This window comes from Macaca fascicularis, chromosome 6 (assembly GCF_037993035.2).
Source record: "Macaca fascicularis isolate 582-1 chromosome 6, T2T-MFA8v1.1".
In the NCBI taxonomy this organism is placed as follows: domain Eukaryota; kingdom Metazoa; phylum Chordata; class Mammalia; order Primates; family Cercopithecidae; genus Macaca; species Macaca fascicularis.
Window position 1 is genome coordinate 41,039,806 of NC_088380.1, and position 24,750 is coordinate 41,064,555.

General features: G+C 39.1%; 2 protein-coding genes and 1 long non-coding RNA gene across 12 annotated transcripts in view; 1 reads left to right on the top strand and 2 right to left on the bottom strand.

Annotated features, from left to right (window-relative positions):
* TTC33 (tetratricopeptide repeat domain 33) overlaps positions 1-14,782 on the bottom strand; it is a 41,079-nt gene extending 26,297 nt beyond the window's left edge. For 3 of the 6 annotated variants that reach the window (XM_073993366.1, XM_005556786.5, XM_073993368.1), the window contains exons 1-2: positions 14,662-14,782; positions 5,864-6,085 (exon numbers count right to left, since the gene is read on the bottom strand). In XM_073993366.1, the coding sequence (XP_073849467.1) occupies positions 5,864-6,084 (221 nt within the window). In that variant the 5' untranslated portion in view covers position 6,085; positions 14,662-14,782. Of the gene's footprint in view, positions 1-5,863; positions 6,086-14,657 lie in introns of all 6 variants that reach the window. The other 3 variants (XM_045393666.3, XM_005556785.5, XM_073993367.1) reach the window with 1 other exon arrangement.
* A 70-nt stretch (positions 14,783-14,852) lies between these two features.
* Positions 14,853-24,750, top strand: part of LOC135971269 (uncharacterized) — a 34,755-nt gene continuing 24,857 nt past the window's right edge. The window contains exons 1-2 of the long non-coding RNA XR_010587349.2: positions 14,853-15,004; positions 21,896-21,945. This is a non-coding gene — a long non-coding RNA (uncharacterized lncRNA). The remainder of the gene's footprint in view (positions 15,005-21,895; positions 21,946-24,750) is intronic.
* PRKAA1 (protein kinase AMP-activated catalytic subunit alpha 1) overlaps positions 18,459-24,750 on the bottom strand; it is a 40,756-nt gene continuing 34,464 nt past the window's right edge. For all 5 annotated transcript variants that reach the window (XM_005556788.5, XM_073993362.1, XM_073993363.1 and 2 more), the window contains 3 exons: positions 23,808-24,294; positions 23,570-23,696; positions 18,459-22,075 (listed from right to left, as the gene is read on the bottom strand). In XM_005556788.5, the coding sequence (XP_005556845.1) occupies positions 21,831-22,075; positions 23,570-23,696; positions 23,808-24,294 (859 nt within the window). In that variant the 3' untranslated portion in view covers positions 18,459-21,830. The remainder of the gene's footprint in view (positions 22,076-23,569; positions 23,697-23,807; positions 24,295-24,750) is intronic.

Sequence of the window (24,750 nt, forward strand, 5' to 3'; positions counted from 1 at the left end):
AGCTGAGATCCGGCCACTGCACTCCAGCCTGGGCGACACAGCGAGACTCCGTCTCAAAAAAAAAAAAAAAAAGAAATAACCCCCTGTGACTCCAGTAAATATTTCTGGTGACCATCAAAGACACTCCATTCTGAATGGTTGAAGCTTGAATAGCTCTCTGCTCTGCATGAATGCTGGGAATGGTTCAGCTTACAACTTCTCAGTCATTTTCTCTGGATTTACAGAAATTCCCCCATAGTTGCATGGCCTAATGTTCAAAAAAGACTCAAAGGGACCTCATAGACTTCTGGAGCTTTTTCTCTGAGTAGCTTCCTCTTCTCTGGTACTCTATTCTGCAACTTCTAGCTGTGTCAGCCTCTCCAAAGTCCAATCTCCATCTCCTCACTCAGTAAGACCACTGTGGTCTATCTGCTTTCCTCTTCCATGTGCCCATTCCCTGCAGGCGACCTTCAGGCAGAAATTAAGGGAGCTCAGCCACGCGCGGTGGCTCACGCCTATAATCCCAGCACTCTGCGAGGCCAAGGACAGCGGATTACCTGAGGTCAGGAGTTCAAGACCAGCCTGACCAATACTAAAAATACAAAAATGAGCCAGGCGTGGGGGCACACACTTGTAATCCCAGCTACTCGGGAGACTGAGGCAGGAGAACCACTTGAGCCTGGGAGACAGAGGTTGCAGTGAGCCGAGATTATGCTACTGCACTCTAGCCTGGCCAACAGAGCGAGACTCTGTTTCAAAAAAAAAGAAAAAAAAGAAATTAAGGAAGCTCATAGGGATCATCTTGTTTTTGCCCCTTCTCTCAAAGATAAGAGTCCTATGCTGACTATTGTCCAATGGTTGAAAACAGTTTTTTTATATCTTTTGTCCAATTTTCTAGTTGTTTGGGGCCATCCAGGTCTAGTTCTAGAAACTCTCTCATGGCTGTCAGTAGAAATCCATGCCTAATTTTTAAAGTATTTTTGTATCCGTTATTGGATTTCAGCCTTATAAGAACCCCATGAGGCAACTGCAAGTGAAGAAATATATAGCCAATCAAGGACACAGAATAATTAGGACCATTATAATAGTAATAATAATAATAACTAATATTTGCTGAGTATTTACTATGTGGCAGGCAATATATTAAGTACATTACATATGTGAATTCATGTCACATCACAACAGCATTATGAGGTAGATATTTTTTGCAGAAAAGGAAACTTAAACACAGAGAGGCTGAATAACTTGCCTAATATTGCAAAGCTAGTCAACAGCAGACCTACTATAAGAAACAAGGCCATCTGGCACTAATGCCCAGACCATAATTACTACATTGTAAAATCTGTTGTTATTTTCCTATTGTACAAACAAAGCCTTCTGTACACAAAACAACAGGGGAATGGGAAGAGTAAGAGAAAAGAATTCTGCCATCCTTGTGAAATTTAAAAAAAAGAGAAAAAGAATAAGACTCAGAATAGAGCAATTACTATCAAGTGCCATATTCTCATTCAGGAGGGTGAGAAAATTTTACTCCCAAAGGCCCTTTGTGGTTTGGGTATGAAATAAAATATATTCTCAGAATACTATATTCTAATTTGGAGTTCTTTTTTTTTTTTTTTTTTTTTTTTTTGGAGACAGAGTCTTGCTCTGTCGCCCAGGCTGGAGCGCAGTGGCCGGATCTCGGCTCACTGCAAGCTCCGCCTCCTGGGTTTACGCCATTCTCCTGCCTCAGCCTCCCGAGTAGCTGGGACTACAGGCGCCCGCCACCTCGCCCGGCTAGTTTTTTTTTTTTTTTTTGTATTTTTTAGTAGAGACGGGGTTTCACTGTGTTAGCCAGGATGGTCTCGATCTCCTGACCTCGTGATCCGCCTGTCTCGGCCTCCCAAAGTGCTGGGATTACAGGCTTGAGCCACCGCGCCCAGCCTAATTTGGAGTTCTTAAATGTATATTCTATAGATATCATGCAGTAAATGGTAGCTAGCTTACAAAAACCTTTTTAGCCATAATATAGCCAAAAAAATCACAGCTTTATAAATATTTACTGAGGGCCTAGTAAGTACCACAAATTATTCTAAGAGCTGAAGACACTATACAAGTTAGATAAATTCCTTACTATCCTGGAGCTTACATTCCTACAGAAGAAAAACAACATATAAACAAAATACACTAAACACACTAAATAAGTGTATACAGTAACTTCAAAAAGGGAGAAATGCTAAAAAACAAAATGGGCTGATGTAATAGAAAAAGGGTGAGTAAGGGATGTTACTTCAGACTTGGTAATCAAAGAGGGAACTGCTGAGAAAATGACAAATGAGCAGAAATCCAAAGGACGGGAAGACAGGCATCAGAAAACCAGAGAAAAAAGGTTTTCAGACAGAGTCATAACACAAAGTTGCACAATAACTATGTTCAAAAAAATGAAGAAAGCCCATCTGGCTAAAATGTAGTGAAAATAAGCACAGTTTAAGATGAAGTTGATTTGGTAGGCAGGGACTCAGTCTTTCTTAAATCTAATTTAATTATTCTTCCTTATATTACTTTCAATCAAGTGTAATAGCCTGTTAAATATTTTTTGGCTGGGCACGGTGGCTCACACCTGTAATGTCAGCACTTTGGGAGGCCGAGGCAGGAAGATCACTTGAGGTCAGGAGTTCGAGACCAGCCTGGCCAACATGGCAAAATCCCATCTGTATTAAGAACACAAAAATTAGCTGGGTGTGGTGGCACACACTTGTAATCCCAGCTACTCGGGAGGCTGAGGCAGGAAGAATTGCTTAAACCTAGGAGGAGGAGGTTGCAGTGAGCCAAGATCACGCCACTGCACTCCAGCCTGGGCGACAGAGCAAGACTCCACCTCAAAAAAATATATATCTTTTTAGTTATTTTCTAAAGCAGTATATACATTACTCAAAAATAAATGCTAAAGAGCAAAAAACTTAATCATGTTATAGTGTTCTCCACCCAAAACAAAGCATCCAATCCCACTGGTTTTAGTGAAATGACTCAATCTTTCGACATACAGGCAGAAAACAAAAGTTATTGTGCTTGTCTACGATGCTGATATCTCTTCTCTGTCACAGGAAATTCAGAGGGAATCCAATGGCAATAACAGAATAGCTTTTCCTTCCACACATTAGTGTGGTCCAGGAAAACAGCAAAGTTAATGAACTTTTAACAGGCATTTACAGGAGTTTCTAAAGATGTTTTATGGATGTACTCAAAGTATTCATAATTAAGGATTTACATTTGGTTTTCTTCTAAGACACACTAGTTAATCTTACACAGTTCTGTAAGATAAAAATCTTTATGCCTAAAATACCACAAATGAGAATTCACAACCTAACATAGGTAGTTAAGTTAATAGATCTTGATTGTTATTTATTTTCCACCCTTTATTCCCAATTTGAGATGCTAGTATTTCATACCTTAAGCACCATTTTAAGTTTTATATTAAAATATAATAAAAGATTACACCAGAATCAAAAATAAAACAGACCTAAAAGCTAACATGTTGGTTCCTCAACTTTGATTCATTTTTACAAAAATTATTAACATGAAATCTTATCACCACTCTTACCAGTTTTGTTTTGTTTTTAAGGAACAAAGAAAAAAGTGCTTCTTGCTTAGTATTACTTCATTTTCTTTTAAATTCTCAAACTCTTCAACACCACATGGAAGATACCAGTCAAAGGCACACAGGCCTGATTTTAGATTTCTGGATGATCTGAAGTGTATTCTGTCCCAACCAAAGGCCTGTTAGGCTACTATTCCTGCTGGTCATATATACATCTTCTAAAAATCATATATTTATTCAAATCAACAATTCTCATACTGTCAAGTGTAATTTTTCTAATATATTTTCTTCGCAGAGGACAATGCTTTAAGATTTTTATAAAAATATGGCTCTCAACAGATACCAAACAGAGCAAAGAGACAGACATAGGCACAATGTCTTTCTAATGGCTGCACTAATAGAGAGGGCAATATAATGTTATTTATCTCCCAATATGATGCAGTATAAAGCACAAATGTTACCTATGACATATACTTGCCAAAAATATTTAGACTCTAAATTTAATCTCTACACCTAACTTTCATTTACAAGAAACACATGAGATAGAGGAACAAATTAAACGACACACACAAGGAAACAATCAAACAGAAAATTGGTCTGGACTCTTCCATCAGTCAATGTCATGGGGGATAAAAGTAGAAAACCCAAGGACATCAAAAGACACTAAAGAGACATAATAACCAAATATAATGTGTGAACTCCTTAGATCCTGGTTTTAAAAACATATACTGTAAAAGACATTTGGGGGAAAACTGGAAAAACCTAAACAGGAACTAATATTAGATATAAAATTGTTAATTTTCTTAGGTTAGGTAAAGATATGTTAGATAACACCCTTATTCTTAGAATAAACGTGAGGAATTAGGAGTAGGTGTCGTAATGTCTGAAACTTACTTTCAAATAGAGCAGCAAAAAAACCCTGTAAATATGCAATTATGTATGCCTGTGTATGTGTGTGTGTATGCATGTGTAGAAAGACAGGGATAAAGCAAATATTAAGAATTGTTGAGTCTAGATAGAGGAAATATGTGATTGTCCTATTCTTTTGTTTTGTTTTGGAGACAGTGTCTCACTCTGTCACCCAAGCTGGAGCACAACAGCAGAGTCACAACTCACCGTAGGCTCAACCCCTGGGCTCAAGCAATCTTCCTGCCTCGGCCTCTCAAAGCACAAAAATTACAGACACAAGCCACCACACACAGCCAGAATTTTTTAAAACTGGAACTGGAATTATACTAGATATACTATTTATTTATTTATTTGACAGGGTCTCACTCTGTTGCCCAAGGTGGAGTGCAGTGGCAAGATCATAGCTCACCACATCCTCGAACTCCTGGGCTCAAGCAAATCTCCCACCTTGGCCTCACAAAGTGCTGGGATTACTAGTATAAGCCACCACACCCAGCCAATTGTACTATTCTTTAATATAGATTTGAAATTTTTTCAAAATAAAAAAGGCCTTTTCCACCATAGATTATAGAGATACCATTCTATATTTTCTTCTATTAACTACATAGTTTTACCTTTCACAAATTTTTAATCCCTCCAGGGTCCATCTTTGTACATGGTATTAGATACAGATCCAGTTTTATTTTCCTCTATGTAGTAATCCAGTTTTCTCAACAGAATCTACGAAAAATTTGTCTTTTCCTCACTGACTAATGAAAAATGATTTTTGGTCCCTCTTAAAAATCTAAGCAGAAAAAGGAGAAAAGGAATAAAAAAGTAAGAAAAAGAGGAAAGGAAAAAAGAAATGGGTACATATAGGAACAACTTAGGTAAGGAAGGGCTAAAAATAAATGAAGCTATTATCAAATTCCTATACAGTAAGTCATATTTATTCAAGTATATAATAAGTAAATGGCAAAGAATAACTAAATACCTGTTTTTTTAATGTACATGCCCTCAAAGCTATTCAGGAAATGCCTAATTTACCTGATACATAATGTCATAAGCAGAAAGTTTCCAGCGATAAGACCACCTTTTACTGACCAATCACTTGAATTACATTTTACTTAGCATTTACTCTTCTTTAGGCACAACAAAAATGACGGCAAAGCAGGGACATAATTAGCATCCTGAAAACTATTTTATAAACTTTCATTGCATCCTGAAAACTATTTTACAAACTCTCATTTTTCAGATGACTTTGAAACACTTTATTTCTTTGACTAATTTAGCACCTAAAATAGATTTTAAAAACATGAATTTATCAAATTCATAACTCTTCATCCCATTACTGACACTGAGCTAGAAAATGTAAGCTGTTCTCCATTAAAAAAAAAAACAACAACTTTAAATACATACCTTTTATTTTCAGCCAAACTGGCTCCTTCGTCCTTCAGCTGTTTACTTTTCTCAGCACAGCCTTCAAGAAGAATTTCTTTCCTACGTTTAATGGCATGAAGCCAGTTCCCTTCATCGTTGTCAACTACATCCTTCTCATCAGCAGCTTCAGCTTCAAACTGCTGGGAAGTGACCTTTGAGACCTTCTCACCAATTTTCCTCTTCCACCCAAAGGAAGCCATTCTGGAAAATTAAAAAGAAACAGCTTTAAAATTCAAACTTGGTTCTTTTTTTTTTTTTTTTTTTTCAGATGGAGTCTCACTCTTGTGGCCCAGGCTGGAGTGCAGTAGCACGATCTTGGCTCACCACAACCTCCGCCTCCCGGGTTTAAGCGATTCTTCTGCCTCAGCCTCCCGAGTAGCTGGGATTACACACATACACCACCCACGCCAGCTAATTTTTGTATTTTTACTAGAGACGTGGTTTCTCCATGTTGACCAGGCTGGTCTCGAACTCCCGACCTCAGGTAATCTACCCACCTCGGCCTCCCAAAGTGCTGGGATTACAAGTGTGAGTCACCGCGCCTGGCCCAAAACTTGGTCTTTTATGGAAGTATTCCAACCAATAGGTAAGGAGAAAATAACAGGATTAGACTATCACCATTTTTCAACCCTAATTAGTGGCTGTAGGCAATAATCATCAATGGCCACTAACATCACTAAGAAAGACAACTGGACATCACACACCTCCTGATGGAGGTAGCATGCCACTCATGAAGTAAGTACTCCTACAAAAATTAACACTGAGTCAGATCAGGCCTCTACCATTTTATAAGAAATACGGGATAAAGTGAAGCATGTTCAATAACACATCAGAGATGCAGATAGCAAAAAACAGAAACTAAAGGAAAATAAAGCTGGTTTCTTCAAGAAATAAACTGCCAGGAAAGAAAGAAGAGAAAGAAGGGAGGTGCCACCATGCCCGGGTAATTTTTTGTATTTTTAGTAGAAACAGGATTTCACCATGTTAGCCAAGCTGGTCTCAAACTCCTGACCTTAGGAGATCCACCCGCGTCAGCCTTCCAAAGTGCTGGGATTACAGGCGTGAGCCACCACACCCAGCCAGAAGGAAACATTTAGGAAAGAGGAGGAATGGGAACACTGATTTGATATTTGATGATATTAAGGAATTACTGCTACTTTTTTTTTTTTTTTTTTTTTTTGAGATGGAGTTTCACTCGTTCCCCCAGCTGGAGTGCAGTGGCGCAACCTCAGCTCATTGCAACCTCTGCCTTCCAGGTTCAAGCGATTCTCCTGCCTTAGCCTCCAGAGCAGCTGAGATTACAGGCATGTGCCACCACGCCTGGCTAATTTTGTATTTTTAGTAGAGATGGGGTTTCGCTATGTTGGTGAGGCTGGTCTTGAACTCCTGACCTCAGGTGATCCACCCACCTCAGCCTCCCAAATTGCTGGGATTATAGGTGTGAGCCACCGCACCTGGTAAATTACGGCTATTATTTCTTTGGTGTGATAATAGTATTGTAATTACGCTTATAAAAAGAACCCTTAGCTTTTAGAAATATAAACTGAAATATTTCATATGAAATTATAAGACATCTAGGAATTGTTTCAAAGTAATCAGTGGAGGTTGGGAGTACAATGGAAGAGAAAATATAGATGAAGTTAGATTGCTTTTAATTGATAACTAATGAAATTGAGTGATGAGTACATAGTGGTCATTGTACTTTTTCCTTTCATATGTGTTAAAACTTTCCAAAATAAAAAGGTTTTAAAAGATTCAAACTTGGTAAATGACTTAACTCACAAAATTATTGGGTAAATTTTAAAATAACAGATGCTGACTGGGCATGGTGGCTCACGTCTGTAATCCCAGCACTTTGGGAGGCCAAGGCCAATGATCATTTGAGGTCAGGAGTTTGAGACCAGCCTGGCCAACATGATGAAACCCCATCTCTACTAAAAATACAAAAATTAGCCAGGCGTGGTGGTACATGCCTATAATCCCAGCTACTTGGGAGGCTGAGGCAGGAGAATTGCTTGAACCGGGGAGGCAGAGGTTGCAGTGAGCCTGGGCAACAGAGCAAAACTGCATCTCAAAAAAATAAATAAATAAATAACAGATGCTGAACTTCTTGGTAAATCTGCAATGATATACAAATGTAAGAAATAAAGAAAGACAAGATAAACGATAAAACAAAGTTAACGGAAATCCTGAAATAATTCAACAAATATTTATTTAGAGAAGAGATTAACTGAGGGATCCAAAAATTTACTAGTTGTATAGATGGTCTTCAAGATACTGAGAAACACCGGGAACTGTATATTAATTGTATAAAATTCTTTATATCTGTGTACATTTTGGAGAATAGTGTTTAAGGTTTCATTCCATTCTTAAAAGAGTCTATAACCACAAGGAGATTTGGATCAAATGATCAACTAGAGAAATAGAGAAAAAAAGCAATGAACCAAAAACATAAAGAAAAGCAACAAATCAGAGGGCTTTATGAAACTACCAAAGAATGGGCATTGTGGGAGTATGGGAGGGAGAGAATTGAAATAGTGTGTTAAGTTTGAGCAGGTTTCAAGGTCCTCATCACTGATGCACATGGCTGAAGTGATATATAAGCACAGGCCTATCTCAGAGTTGTTGCACGGTCCGTTCCAGACCACTGCAATAAAGTGAATAATACCAAAAAGTGGGTCACAGAAATGCTTTGGTCTCCCTATGCATATAAAAGTTACATTTACACTACACTATAGTCCATTAAGTGTTATAGCATCATCTTTAAAAATGTACATGCCTTGCTAGGCACAGTGGCTCATGCCTGCAATCCTAGCACTTTGGGAGGCTGAGGCGGGCAGATCACAAGGTCAGGAGTTCGAGACCAGCCTGACCAACATGGTGAAATCCCGTCTCTACTAAAAATACAAAAATTATCCGGGCGTGGTGGCATGTGCCTGTAATCCCAGATACTCAGGAGGCTGAGGCAGGAGAACCACTTGAACTCAGGAGGCAGAGGTTGCAGTGAGCCGAGCTCGCACCACTGCATTCCAGCCTGAGCGACAGAGTAAAACTCCGTCTCAAAAAAAAAAAAAAAAAAAAAAAAAGTACATGTCTTCATTTAAAAACATTTTATTGCTGAGAAATGCCAATGATCATCTGAACCTTCAGCAAGTCCTAATCTTTTTACTGGTGGAGAGTTTTTCCTCAATGTTGATGGCTGCTGACTGATCAAGGTGGTGGCTACTGAAGGCTGGGGTGGCTGTGACAATTTCTTAAAATAAGACAACAGTGGTCAGGCATGTTGGCTCACGCCTGTAATCCTAGCACTTTGGGAGGCTAAGGCAGGTAGAGGTGTTGAGCCCAGGAGCTTGAGACCAGCAAAACCTCATCTCTACAAAAAATTTGTAAAAACTAGTCAGGCGTAGTGGTACACATCTGTAGTCCCACCTACTCAGGAGATTGAGGCAGGAGGATCACCTGAGCCCAGGAGGTTAAGGCTGCAGTGAGCCATGATCATGCCACTGGACTCCACCCTGGCACACTGGGTGATAGGGTAAGACTTTGTCTCAAAAAAAAAAAAAAAAAAAAAAAGACAACAATGAAGTTTGCTGCATCGACTGACTCTCTCTTTCATAAAAAATTTTTCTGTAGCATGCAATCCTATTTGGTAGCATTTTACCCACAGTAGAACTTCTTTCAAAATTGGACTTAATACTGTCAAACCCTGCCACTGCTTTATCAACTAAGTTTATATAATGTACTCTAAATCCTTTGTTGTCATTTCAACAATGTTAACAGCATCTTCACCAGGAGTAGGTTCCATCTCAAGAAACCACTTTTTTTGCTCATCCCCAAGAAGCAACTCCTCATCCTTTCAAATTTTATCATGAGATTGCAGGAATTCAGTCACATCTTCAGGCTCCACTACTAATTTGAGTTCTCTTACTGTTTCCACCACATCTGCAGTTATTTCCTGCACTGAAGTCTTGAACCCCCAAAAGTTATCCATGAAAGTTGTAATCAACTTCTTCCAAATTCCTGTTGATGTTGATATTTTGACCACCTCCCATGAATCACAAATATTATTAATGGTTATCTAGAATTAGAATCCTTTCCAGAAAGTTTTCAATTGACTTTGCCCAAATGAAGCAGAAGAATCACTATCTATGGCAGCTACAGCCTTACAAAATGTATTTCTTAAATAGTAACACTTGAAAGTGAAAATTACTCCTTGATCCATGGGCTGCAGAAAAGATGCTGTGTTAACAGGCATGAAAACAACATTCATCTTGTACATCTCCATTAGAACTCTTAGATGACAGGGTGCACTGTCAATGAGTAATATTTTGAAAGGAATTTTTTCTTCACGAGCAGGTCTCAACAGTGGGCTTAAAATATTCAGTAAACCATGCTGTAAACAGATGTGCCATCACCCAGGCTTTGTTGTTCCATTTATAGAACATAGGCAAAGTACATTTAGCATAATTCTCAAGGACCATAGGATTTTGAGAATGGTAAATAGACATTGACTTCAATTTAAGGAGTCAGCCTGTCTTCTGATGCTTTAAAGCCAAACATTGACTTCTCTGCAGCTATGAAAGCCCTGGAGAGTATCTTCTTCCAATAGAAAGCTGTGTCATCTACACTGGAAATCTTGTGGCCGGGCGCAGTGGCTCACACCTGTAATCTCAGCACTTTGGGGGCCAAGGTGGGAGGCTCACAAGGTCAAGAGATCAAGATCATCCTGGCCAACATGGTGTAGCCCTGTCTCTACTAAAAATACAAAAATTAGCTGGGCGTGGGTGACGCATGCCTGTAGCCCCAGCTACCGGGGAGGCTAAGGCAGGAGAATTGCCTGAACCCAGGAGGTGGAGGTTGCAGTGAGTCAAGATCATGGCCATTGCACTCCAGCCTGGGCAACAGAGCAAGACTCTGTCTCAAAAGAAAAAAGAAAAAAAAGAAAATCTCATTTAATGTAGCCAACTTCATCAATTATCTTAGCTAGATCTTTTCTGGATAACATCAGCATGTGCTGCTTTACTCTGCACTTTCATGTTATGAAAATGGCTTCTTAAACCTCATAAACGAACCTCTAGTAGTTTCAAACTTTACTCTGGCAGCTTCTTCACCTCCCTCAGCATTCACAGAATTGAAAAGAGTTAGAAACTTCCTCTAAATTAGGCTCCTGCTTAAGGGAATACTGTGGCTGGTCTGATCTATCTAGACCACTCAGAGCTTCTCCATATTAGCAATAAAGCTGTTTTTGCTTTCTTATCATTTGTGTGTTTACTGAAGTAGCACTTTCAATTTCATTGAATAACTTGTCCTTTGCATTCACCACTTGGCTGTTTGGTGCAACAGGCCTAGCTTTCATCCTGCATTGGCTTTCAACATGTCTTCCTAAAAGCATTTCTAGCTTTTGATTTAAAATGAAAGATGTGTAACTCTTCCTTTCACTTGAACACTTAGAGGGCATTGTAGGATTAACTGGCCTAATTTCAATATTGTTGTGTCTCAGGAAACAGGGAGACGCAAGGAGAAGAAGAGAGATGGGAATAGCCAGTTGGTGGTACAGCATTTAAAACACACATTTATTAAGTTCACCATCTCATATGGGCATGGTTCATGGCAGCCCAAAATGATTACGACTGTTAACACCAAAGATCATCGATTACAGATCACCATAACAGATACAGTAATAATTAAAAAGTCTGAAATATTTCAAGAATTACCAAAACGTAACACAGAGACACTAAGTGCACACATGCTATTGGACAAATAGCACGAAAAGACTTGCTCGACACAGGGTTACTGTACAGTTGCAATGTGCAAAAACTCAGTCTCTATGAAGTGCGATAAAGTGAAGCACAATAAAATGATCCCTGTAATCACTAGAAGGAAGGTGAGAAAAAAAGTGAGGGTGGCTGTGAGGTCATTCACATGGAAAGACCTACGATAATGGCAGAATTTGGAGGGGTAGGAAAATTGTGAGTCATATGTCTGAGTTCTTAATGAATATGAGAGAGCCAATAAATCACAGCAATCAAGAAATATACAGGCTTGGCTGGGCACGGTGGCTCACGCCTGTAATTCCAGCACTTTGGGAGGCAGAGGCGGGTGGATCACCTGAGGTCAGGAGTTCAAGACAAGCCTGGCTAACATGGTAAAACCCCGTCTCTACTAAAATACAAAAAGTAGCTGGGCATGGTGGTGCATGCCTGTAATCCCAGCTACTTGGGAGGCTGAGGCAGGAGAATCACTTGAACTTGGGAGGTAGAAGTTGCAGTGAGCCAAGATTGTGCCATTGCACGCCAGCCTGGGCAACACGAGCAAAACTCCATTTCAAAAAAAAAAAAGAAATAAAGAAATATACAGGCTGATATAGGTGAACCACAAGCTTTCCACAGGAACTGAGATTTTTTTTTTAAACCTGGAGGACTAATGGATTATAAATTATGCTGGGGAATAAGGACAATGCGAACTCTCTCCCCAGACTGATCATAATATAGGAGAATGAGTTTCCCATGTTTGAAGATGATTATAAGTATCACAGGGGAAGATGGCTGAAAACGGGAAGTGTGGATATTATGGAACAGAAGTTGAAAGGCACACAGTGAGGACAACCTGAGAAAATACAGATCATTAGGAAAGACTCACAAGATATCAGTGTAAGACAAGATTAAAAAAAAGTCTTGTATTTATGATTATCCCTAATGGTAACAAGAATGATGACCACGTTTTCCGGTTTCAAGTTTCCAAATGAAACTTTCTTTATTCATAATGTGAGGCACCAGGCACTGTGGGAACCCTACTAATACTAAAGGAAACCTAGTGTGTTTACTGGAGGCAAATTACAATAAAAATCATTGATCAAAGGAAAAAAAAAAATCATTGATCAGATCTGTAGATTATATGAGGGGCTGTGATAGGGTCGGAAGGAAAGGAAAAAGTGAGATACAGACCTACAGATTTTTTTAAATTCATAGGTCATTCAGACTCCGATTACCCTCCCCATCTTCCAACCCAAACCACTGTTACAAATGCTGGGGACAAGCACAGGTTAAGGCCCAAGGTGGTGGTTCTCAACCATATGTGAAAAAGCCATGCACACTGTTGCCTCAGGTGTTTGAGTCATTCTCCTCCACAGATCCCTTGAGACCTTCTAGAGATCAGAGGCTGCAGAGGCCAGGACAGAATGAGGTAATGAGGGTGTGGGAGGCCTGATGCCACTAGCAATCGACAAGTTTAACCTGAAAGAGGGAGACAAAAATACATTCCTCTCAGACAAAAAGAAGAGTTAATATTGAGTGAAACATACAGGCAAGTTCAGGGATGGAGGGAAAGGAAAATGAGGAATTTCATGCCCTAAGCTTCACATTTCTCCAGCAAACAGCGGCTAGTCATCTGCTCAAAGTAAAAGGAAAATAACATATCTGAGTTCTTGAGAAAAACGGAAAAGATCTAAAATAGTTACTGCGGAGATAAGGAAAAGCAACAAAGGATAAATAGAGATACCAAACAGTAGTATCAAGGGCCCACTACGGTGTAAAAGCATGAATCTGTTATCAAGGCCATTAGCGAAGTTTTATATTTTCTTCAAAAGTGTCTGGAAACCACAGAGTACAGTCAATTTCAATACACGGTAAGCGCTACAAGAGAGTAAACAAAGGATGCCATGACATCAGAGAAGGGACACTTGAGGCTTTCTGGAGGACTTAAGCTTTGAAGTAAACTTAGCCAGGCTTAAAAAGGTGTGTGAATCCTAGAACATGCAAAGCACTTTCTGCACTGGAAAATTTAACACTCCCAGTTGTTTCAGATATCTTAAGCCGTACGAGTTTATTGTTCCTCTGTGACTATCTGAACATGAAATGAAAACTTCTTATGAAGGAGGGTTTCCTAAGTCTAGTTAGAAGCCCGAGGTGCCAACATCCTAGACTTAACATTTTTTTACCAGAATAAGAAACCATGTGGGTAAACCACAATCACACCGGTTTCATGTTCATGTTAAACTCATGAAACCAGACAAATTCAACCTTTTATACAGCATTATATTTCAGGAATGGCATAACAACTCTAAACAACGACGCTGTATTCTAAATTCCTGTACTGTTACAATGATCCCTATAGTAGGCGCTCAATATCTGTTGACGGCTTGACATTTACCCAGCTGCCAGAGAGGGCTTGTCTTGACTGTCTGAGGATGCAGCACCCAAAGGGAAAAACCACTACATGAACAAGATCAGGAAATCACAACAGCAACCTTCTGGGTAGAAGGAGGTATTCAGAGGTGAGGAATCCAAGAAACGATTTACCAAAAAACGCCACCGCAAGAGAAAAACCAGTATTAGCGACTTTCCCTTCATTGGTCAACAATAATAAAAATGCTCAGAAAGGCTGCCCCGGACGTCACCTGCGCGTGCACGGACCGCCCCGGGCCGCAGACACCTCTCCAGCGGGGAGCGGCCGGCTCGACCCGCCCCTCCCACCGCGCAGCGAACGTTGCGGCCGCGCAGCCTGGCGAAGGTGCCACTGCGGGCCCGACCCCTAGACTCGCTTGTCCCTGGAGACCAACCCAAGCGAACAGGCTCTACCGGATTCCGTCGGGTTTCTACTCCTACTCCGAAGGTCCTTTCTGCCCCAATCACAGCACCCACTCGCCTCGTTTTCCTCCTCTTCTTCAGCTTCCACCGCCGACCGGGCAACCCCAGTTACCTGATAACACCTCCCAAGGCCCCGTGTTTACATTCTGGCCCACTGGAAGCAGAAATTATCACGCCCAAATTCCTACCTGCCTGCCCTGGATCCCTGGTTTCCTAAGAAACGGGTTTGGCCCACCCCGGGGCGTTCGAACAGTCCACAGAAGCAGGCAAAGGAAAGACGACTCTGTCTTTCTCCTCCGCCAATCCCTTCTCCGAGACCACAAATCCCAGAAGTCACCGCGGCCGCCCCCACCGCATGACCTTCTGGGATTTGTAGTAATCAGGGCCACGCGGCTGGGCGCGCCCTCTGACAGCAGCACCGAATGACCGCAGCGCAGGAGCGCGGGAAAATGAGGCTGCGCGGGGTGAGGAGCGCACCAGGAGGAGCCACCCCAGCGGTACCGCGCAGCGTCGCGTCCAGTCAGTGGGGAATAAGGTGAGGGGAAAACGATTTTACGTGATTCAAAGGATTAGGATATGCTCCTGCCTAATAGCCTAGCTGATGAGATCGGCCAGACGCAGAGAACAGCGAGGCAAAACTCGGTTATAAAGGGCTCGAGGCGGCGGGGCGGGGAAGCTGGTCAGGGAGGCTCCAGGCTGAACTGCAGCCTTCACGTGAAAGTTACAATGAGTTGGACTCGGAAGGCAGTATTACGGCCTGAACGTAGCTGTGCGTCATGTCTTGAAAATAAACGAGCACGGCCGGGCGCGGTGGCTCAAGCCTGTAATCCCAGCACTTTGGGAGGCCGAGACGGGCGGATCACGAGGTCAGGAGTTCGAGACCATCCTGGCTAACACGGTGAAACCCCGTCTCTACTAAAAAATACAAAAACCTAGCCGGGCGAGGTGGCGGGCGCCTGTAGTACCGGCTACTCGGGAGGCTGAGGCAGGAGAATGGCGTAAAAACCCGGGAGGCAGAGCTTGCAGTGAGCTGAGATCCGGCCACTGCACTCCAGCCTGGGCGACAGAGCGAGACTCCGTCTCAAAAAAAAAAAAAAAAAAAAAAAGAAAAGAAAATAAACGAGCACATGTAACAAAGGTAATCAAGATTGTTAATTTATACACTCGTTTTTGGAAGTCATGCTTTCTCGGCCTCAGCGCCATTAACATTTCAAACTGGATAATGCTTTGTTGGGGGACGGGGTGTCCTGTGCATTGTAGGGTACTTAGCAGCATCTCTGGTCTCTCCACGGGATGCCACCACTGGTCAGTTGTGACAGCCAATGGTTTCCCCAGACAGTGAAATTTTCCCTGGAAGAAAAACCACCCCTCCCACCCTGCCCCATTGAGAACCATTGATGTCGACCAACATTGTCCTGAGGGTCACCGACACTCTTTCAAAGCCAAAATTATTTTCATACTAATATGAAGACGTGATTTGCCCTTTGCACAATGCTGACGTTTGCACTCATGGTGGAAAAGCAACGGCAGGTCAAGGTGCTGGCGCCTCCGCAGGAATTACAGTAATGACACCAAACCGTACCGGGAGCTCTTCTTCACCACCACACGCTCACAGTAGGAAAAATGGGCCGGGCGCGGTGGTTCACGCCTGTAATCTTAGCACTTTGGGAGGTCAGGAGTTCGAGACTAGCCTGGCCAACATGGCGAAACCCCGTCTCTACCAAAAATACAAAAATTAGCCAGGCCTGGCGGCGCGCACCTGAATCCCAACTACTCAGAGGCTGGCTTGGGAGGATCCCTTGAGCCTTGGAGGTCGAGGCTGCAGTGAGCCGAGGTCACACCACTGCACTCCCGCCTGGACGACAGAGCGAGGCCCGGTCTCAAAAAAAAAAAAAAAAAAAAAAAGAATGCTGTCTCCAGCATAATAAAGTTACTTTATTACTTTATAAGAAGTTAACTTTATTATAACCACCCTGACACTTAATATTCTTTGTAAAAACTTGGAAGTCCTCATAAAGTACTTCTGCTGCCTATTGAAGTATGATGTATCAAAGAAGAGCTATTGTGAGATGGCATTATTAACTACTTTTTGTCCTGGAACACAAATTTTACTAAGATGAGTACTTGGGTATTTGACAAACCTTTCTTGAAAAATGAACGAAGGGAATCCGTAACTTCAAGAAAAACAAGGAAAGGGAAAGGGGAAGAGGAAAGGAAAAAAAGAGAGAGAAGGAGGGAGGGAGGAAAGAGGAAAAAAAAATTGAGTTTGTTGCCAATGACAAAATTCAAGACTTTAGGCAAAAAACTATGATTTTGGAAAAATGGTATTCACCATAATGATCTTGGCAGCTTCCCAGTATCTCCAGAATTTTGTGATATCAGTCATTATTAGTTGTGACTTTTATTTACATTGTTTGCTTAAATACGTCAATATTTGTGCAGGCTGCATAAGTGAACCAGTAATATTTGAAAACGATCAATGCATGACTGCAGTAGCCAGGCTCCAAGATGGCATTCACTCCTGGCATTCACATCCTTATGCACTGCCTTCCTACGTTGTACCACGGTTGGTCTGTGTTACTTACAGAAGGCAGAAGTGACCGTTTGCTTCTGATATTAATTATGAAAAACACGAAGGTGGTGGCAGTGTTTCTTAATTTGCCTAGAGGTTTACATGGTCATGTTTCCTTGATACCTGAAACACTGAAAATTCATTAAGCCAAATACTTATTTGTACACTTTTCTGTATATATGTCTATGAAAGTCTTAAATAAGAAAACATGTACCTCTAACAAGACATCCAGAGGAGGATTTATCTTATGGTCACATTCATAGTGTCATTAGTTCATAGTAGCCATTAGAAGGAATAGAGTTTGCAGAGCGAGTAAGTGGTGCTTGAAGCTGTGCCCCCTACCTAGGGGTCTTTGCTAAATTTCTCAAGTAACCTAACCCTGATCTCCACTACTATGTTTAAGGGTAGCTCCCACTAAGTTTTTATACTTCACTCACCACTTCTCTACTAACTCTGACTGGTCTATGATCTTGATTCACCTAACATATTTAATATATGTCTTATGCTGTCTTTTTAAGACATGATCACTTGCCAAAATCCTTTAAATTTAGTCATAATTTATTGGCATTTACAGTAAATTGAAGTTTATTTACAATAAGACTTCAAAAATTCTGATTTTTCAAACAAGAATTTCTTGGACAATTCTTGTACAGCCAAGGTAAATACCTATAGCAATTTATACATTCCCTAAAAAAAACCTTACATACATTCATAACACTCTTTAGCAGTTTTCTTTTGTTGTTTTAAAGATAACAGAGTGTCAACAATCTAGCACAAGCCCCTGCCTAACAATGCCATGTGGATACAATATTTAATACTAATTGAATTCTAAGAGTAGTAGGACTATAACCAAATCAAGTGTTAGCAACTGATAAATGGTAGTTACTTTGGCTTTTATTGTATCTATCATAATGTTTTGTTCAAGTGGTTGGTTTTTAGATGAAATCAAGACTCATGTAGTCAAGACAAAAATCACAATGTTTGAGAACTTAAATGTGGTCAGGTACTATATTTTATATTTCTAGGTACATTTTGTTGTTGTTGTTTTGGTGGGGTTTTTTTGAGACAGAGTCTCGCTCTGTCACCCAGACTGGTAGTGCAGTGGCACGATCTCAGCCCATTGCAACCTCCACCTCCCAGGTTCAAGTGATTCTCGTGCCTTAGCCTCCCAAGTAGGTGGGACTACAGGCGCCCGCCACCACACTGGCTAATTTTTGTGTTTTTAGTAGAGATGGAGTTTCACCATGTTGACCAGGCTGGTCTTGAACTCCTGACCTCAGGTGATCCACCCACCTCGGCCTCCCAGAGGGCTAGGATTACAAGTGTGAGCCACCGCAAGGTGCACAGATACTTAGCCTTTTTTTTTTTCCCACTGAGTTTTCCCAGAGGTTAAAAAACATAAGTACATTGTAACAGATTATAAATGAAGTTTTTCTTTATTATATCATATTTCTAAATCAAGGAAGTTGAAATTGTATACTTAAATATACTCTGGTCAAAATATACATGAACCACAAATATTAACTTCTACCTACCAACAATTTACCGTTACGTTGTATGTGGAATTTCATTCTTGTCAGAACTCACAGTGGAAATAAAATTTCTATTATGGGTGGGAAGAGGAGGGAAGGAATTAAGGGAAAAAAGATTTGGACAGTACACACTTTTCTTTCATTCCAAAGGTGCCAGTCAGAACACAGATGCATGGAGTTCCCACATATAGCCACAGGCTACCAAGCAGTAATTCAATGTGAATGGTGTCACTACAACATCAAAAAGAGCAGTGCTGGGCAGAGGATTTTGTATAAAATCATCTAAAACTCTGAAAAACTACAAAAGCATCTCAAGAAAAAGTTAAGTAAAAGCAATGGAGTTTATTTCACTGAAATTATTTTAAATTAGATATGATATATTAAGCTCCCATATGCCCCAACCTGGTAGAAAAGTTCCTCTCAGTGAGAAATCAATTATTTTAATGGCAAAATTTTTACACATCAGTAAAATCTGTTATATTTAAAACTATGTATACAGTACATTTCTGGCAAAAAAAACCTTATACATCTTTCAGTTGTCAAGACAAAGTAAAAATATGGTTGCATAAAGTCACAAAAAATATAAATTGCTGAAAAGATAATAAAAAAAGATTAAAAATCATTTGCATTGCCTCCCTTACCTCCCTCTTTAATATTAGTAACAATTTGCAAACAACAAAAAAATTGTGAAAATTCTGTGCAACCTTGACACACTTAACCAAAGGTTGTCATTTCAAATATCCTAGCTTAAAAAAGAATTTACTGCAATTGTCTGTGCATTTATCATACTATTTATAGAAGTGCAATATTTAAATATTTTCAAAATAAAATGCAGTAACTAAACTGAATCACAATAACTTATAAGAGAAGCAAAGTTTACAAAATTAACAATTTTTAGAAGGTCCTATTTAATTGGTTCCTCCTTTTCTTCCCTCCTCCCCACAACAGCTTACATAGCGCCATTACTTAATTCTATATACAAATTTGTAACTTTAAAAATACAGTCTTCTGTTAACATCAGGAACATTATGCTGCATTTAGAGACCCTAAGTAAAATTAGAATCCCCTACAGAGAGGGCTACATAACAAGTTATAAATACAGTTTTGAACTCATATTTAAATGGAACTTCTATTACTTTGTACAGCTTTCAAATTAGAAGTTGAATAGAACAAGCCCCGGATAAAAAGCAGCAAGATTTTTCTTTTGAATTCAGTGCATGATTCTAGAAGTGCTTAAGTCAAATCTACTAGAGTCACCATTTATGCAAGCTATCATGACATTTGAGTTCATTATCATCTGGTTACATAAGTGCTCACTGTATTTGCCAAAAATAATCCTAAAATATGATTCTTAAAATAGAAAAAATATAGCTCTGTTGCAATGGGAAAATGATTAATACAAAAAAATCAATTTCTTAAAGTTAACATAAGGCAAATACAAATGATACAATATTATCATACACATGATACCAATTTTATCTGAGGTGACTAAATCTTCATTTACATCTATTGTGTGATGCAATTATTAAGAATGAGAAAAAGAAAATATCAATGTAAATCAGAAATCTTAGGAAAATCCAGTATCTTTAAAAAGTACTTCAAGCCCAAAACAAATGTGACCACTTATTAATAGAATTGCTTTGTTCCACATTTTATCAAAATAATAATAATGTTATATCCAACTAAAGAGTTATCACCAAGTGTCATATGTAAAGTTTAATTGGATCCTGGTTTGAAATAATCAGCTATAAAGAAATTTGGAGGTAACTTCAGAAATTTAAATATGGCTTGATTAGATGATATTGGGGAATTATTAATTTTACAATGATATTATGGATTTTTAGGAGAATGTCATTATCTGTAGGAGATACTTGAAGTATTTTCACGGTGATATGTCTGTAACATCCAAATGGTTCAGGAAAAAAAAGCACATATACATATACACACACACACATATATGCATGTATATGCATAACTAGCTGTATCTATACATAGGTATAGAGAAAACAAATGACAAAGCATTAACAACTGCTGAATCTAAGTGGTAGATATACATGTGCTTACTGAACAGGTTTTCGATGTTTCTGTTTTTAAAAATGTTCATAATAAAATTTGGGGGGGAAGTCATATCAGAGCACTTAAAGTTTGTAAGAGATAGTCTTTCTATGCACTGAATCAACTTAAAAGATACATAATCAAATAACTAGCAATGTTTGCATATACTCAATAATGACTGACATGATGAGCCAGAGGAATCTGTGAAATTGGCAAAAATAATATGATTTATTTACAGTATATGCAACTCAGCTCTTGTAACAAAAAAAGAACATTTTGTGTACAGAATATAGTGGGAATATTTTAAGATTAAAATTAGTCCTAGAGTATCTGAATATATAAATTCTGTGTTTTTGGACTTGTAAAGCTAAAATAAAATTTAAATTAGATCTGATATCTGATATGACTTACCATACACTACAGAATTTTTAAAGGGGGATATGGAGGCCGGGCACTGTGGCTCACACCTGTAATCCCACCTCTTTGGGAGGCCAAGGTGGTGGATCACGCGGTCAGGAGTTCGAGACTAGCCTGGCCAACACAGTGAAACCCCGTCTCTACTAAAAATACAAAAAATTAGCCGGGTGTGGTGGCACGCGCCTGTAGTTCCAGCTACTCAGGAAGCTGAGGCGGGAGAATCACTTGAACCCGGGAGGCGGAGACTCCAGCCTGGGTGACAGAGTGAGACTCTGTCTCAAAAAAACAAAGAGGGAGGGATATGGAAGAAGTTATCTAGACTGTTAGTACTGCTGGAAGATACTAGCTATTTAAGAAGTTAAGGAGCCCAGAAAACAAAATCACCTATAAAGGTCTTGAGAATTCTAGGCAAATATTTATTGAATAAATTTATGAAGCAAATATATAACATGTAATAATATATGAAGGCCTTTATGTAAATTAATATTTTCAAAGCCCTGTGTACACTAAATATAAAATAGCCAAAAATCAGGTGAGCCTGAGAGACCTATAATTCACTGTGTATATTATGCTATATACGTACTGCACAATGAACAAAATGATCTTAATTCATTTCTGCATATTAGCTTTTAACTATAAATCATGTTCCAATCCCTGTGCAAATTGCATTTCAAAACGCCAGCCCTCAGTTATAATTATGTATAACTTGATTACAAATGGAAGCATTTGGCTATGACTTATTATGCATGCTTATTGCTACAAAAGAAATAAGCAAAGTTTTCTGTTTATTGTGCAAGAATTTTAATTAGATTTGCACACATCTCAAAAAATTCTATTGTGTGACTTCCAGGTCTTGGAGTTAGGTCAACAGGAGAAGAGTCAAGTGAGGTCACAGATGAGGTAAGAGAAACTTCTGAGGATTTTCCTTGAGCCTCAGCATCTGAATCACTCCTTTGGCAAGATCGATAGTTGCTAACTGATCCCGATCTCTGTGGAGTAGCAGTCCCTGATTTGGCTTCTGTAATTTCATCTGGGTAAAAAGAATTTCAATTTATTATAGTCTATGACCTTCTCCCAAAAAGTTTTGTAACAGTATTGTATTTGCTTCTTTAAGTGGGGCTGCTGGCCAGCTATCAAGAGCACGTTTATTCTAAATACCTTCTAAAATAGAGTCAATGAGCCTGTATTAAACTATTCACCTTTTTTACATTCAGTATGTATTCTCAAGATGGCTAATCAAAGTTGGGTACAGTATAGCTACTCATCAGCTGCAATCCAAGGTTAAGAGCCCAGTAAACCAACAATCTAGGGATTAATAAATATTATTCTATAGCAATAAAATGTAATCCCTCTATACTAAAATCATAGAATCAATGCACTTCAAATTTGGGAGGTATACTCGAAACCATCTCATCCAACCCCTCACTTTATTGATAAGACAACCAGAGAAGTGACTTGCCCAAGGTAACAAATGAACAAAAAGGTAAGTCTAGAACCCAACTCTCCCAATGCTCGGCTTAGTACTTTTTACTTTCCACTTTCCCTTCATATTTCATTTAGTATTTCATAAAACAGCAACAATTCCAATGAATAAAAATCAAAGAACAACTAAGGTTGGGAACACAATACAAAAACAAAAATGGGCATTCAACTGGTATACCCCAGTACTAGTAAAACTAAGGTTGCAAATTTGATCCAAATACAAGAAAAATAAAACACATTCTGTGTTTCAGATTTCAGACTGCATTACTATATGTTAGCAGATACATACTATATAGACCTCAAGATAACCAGACAAACTGGTTTGGCCAACATATCATGCCTCAAACCTGTGTCTTTCTGCTACTATGTGTATACTATCTTTTAGTTTATAAAGAAGAAAAAATTTCATAGGTGAACCTCATCTAATAATTCTATGCAACCTTCCATAAGCAAAGGTGATACTATATATATTGTTTTTTTAATATTTTGTAAAGACACAGTGTCACTATGTTGCTAAGGCTGGTCTCAAATTCCTGGGCTCAAGCAATCCTCCCACTTCAGCCTCCCAAAGTGCTGGGCTGTTTATAGGCATGAGCCACCACACCTATGCTCAACACTGTAGCTTAATGCAACTGAATTGGCCGATGAAGAATTGCCGTAACTTCATTCTTAACTGAAAATTTATTTAATAATAAATAAAAGCTTACAGAAGAGTCAATATTTATTTCTAAATAAAACATTTATCTTACCAAAATGAACTACACCAAAAAAACAAATGCAGCAGAAAACTATCACCTTAGGATCAGACTTCACCTGGCTTTAAGGATTTTACAAGATGATAATCTTAAAAGGACAATATGCTATAAGACTACAATAATAAGATTCATAAATGTTAATATTGCAAAGGCACAAGAAGTCACATTTTCTATTCCTTTGCAGTTGAATTACTAGGAACAAGTCAAGAAGCCTCAAAAGAATCAAAGAGTAAAATATCAAGTTAGTAACAATGTCTAATCTATGTTGTTTTGTGTGACGTACATACCATCAATACTACGGAAATCCAGTAGATAAGTTCTACTATCCACCTGGTATAACTGTAGACTCATTTTGGAGTAAGTGCTTGTCACAGGATTCTTCCTTCGTACACGCAAATAATATGGGTTTACAACCTAGCACATGGTATAACAAAAACCAAGTCAAAAGTAATTCTTCTATAAAACATTTTATAGATGGTGGGTTTGCCAAATATGCTAATAATCAAAATGTTATCTCTTTCTTACCTTCCATTCATAATCCAATTGTTTAATTGCTCTACATACTTCTGCCATAATATCATTTGGACGACTTTGACTTCTAATTCCTAAATGCCATTTTGCTTTCCTTACACCTTGGTGTTTGGATTTCTGCGGATTTAATTCATCAAGGGTATGGCGTGCCCTTGGTGTTTCAGCAACCAAGAATGGTACTCTTTCAGGATGGGGCCGAGACAGGTGATGATCATCAAGAAAAGAATCAGGTGGGCTTGTCGCCAAATAGAAATCTTTGGCTTCATTCATTATTCTCCTGTTATCTATTATGAGATGGTATGCAACTGCCAAAGGATCCTGGTGATTTCTGTTATAAAGACAGCTGAGAACTTCCTCTTCTGAGCACTCAAACTTTTCACATACTTCTTTTAAGGCTTCATCGTCAATCATGGTTGAACTATATGATGGATCCTCAGGAAAGAGATACTTTGGAAGGTCCTGTTTAAACCATTCATGTTCCCTGAGAGAAAAAGGCAGGATCAGGAGAATGATTTTGAATACAGCTGAGACTGAAAGTAAGTTTGGGGAATTTAGAATATGACCTAATTTATATTTATACTCATACTGTATTACTGTCACTTTTTGCACTGAAATTTTCCTCTTCTAGCTCGCACTTCATTGTGTATGTTGAGGAAAATGCTCCAATCTCCCTCTGGTTTTAAGAGAGAGAATGCACTGATGTAGCAATGGGGGGAAAAAGTTATGGGACAAATGACAATGACAATGACAAAGAACAGCTTATTTCCAGCTTAGAAAGAGAACATATTAGGTAGCTTCATTATAATACTCTTTTGATATGTTAAGTGAAAATAATGTAACAACAAAAATAGTAGACAACTATTGAGTACTTACTATATGCTAAGTTTTATGCTAAACACTTCATATACATTATCTCCCCTCATCATCGAAACAATTA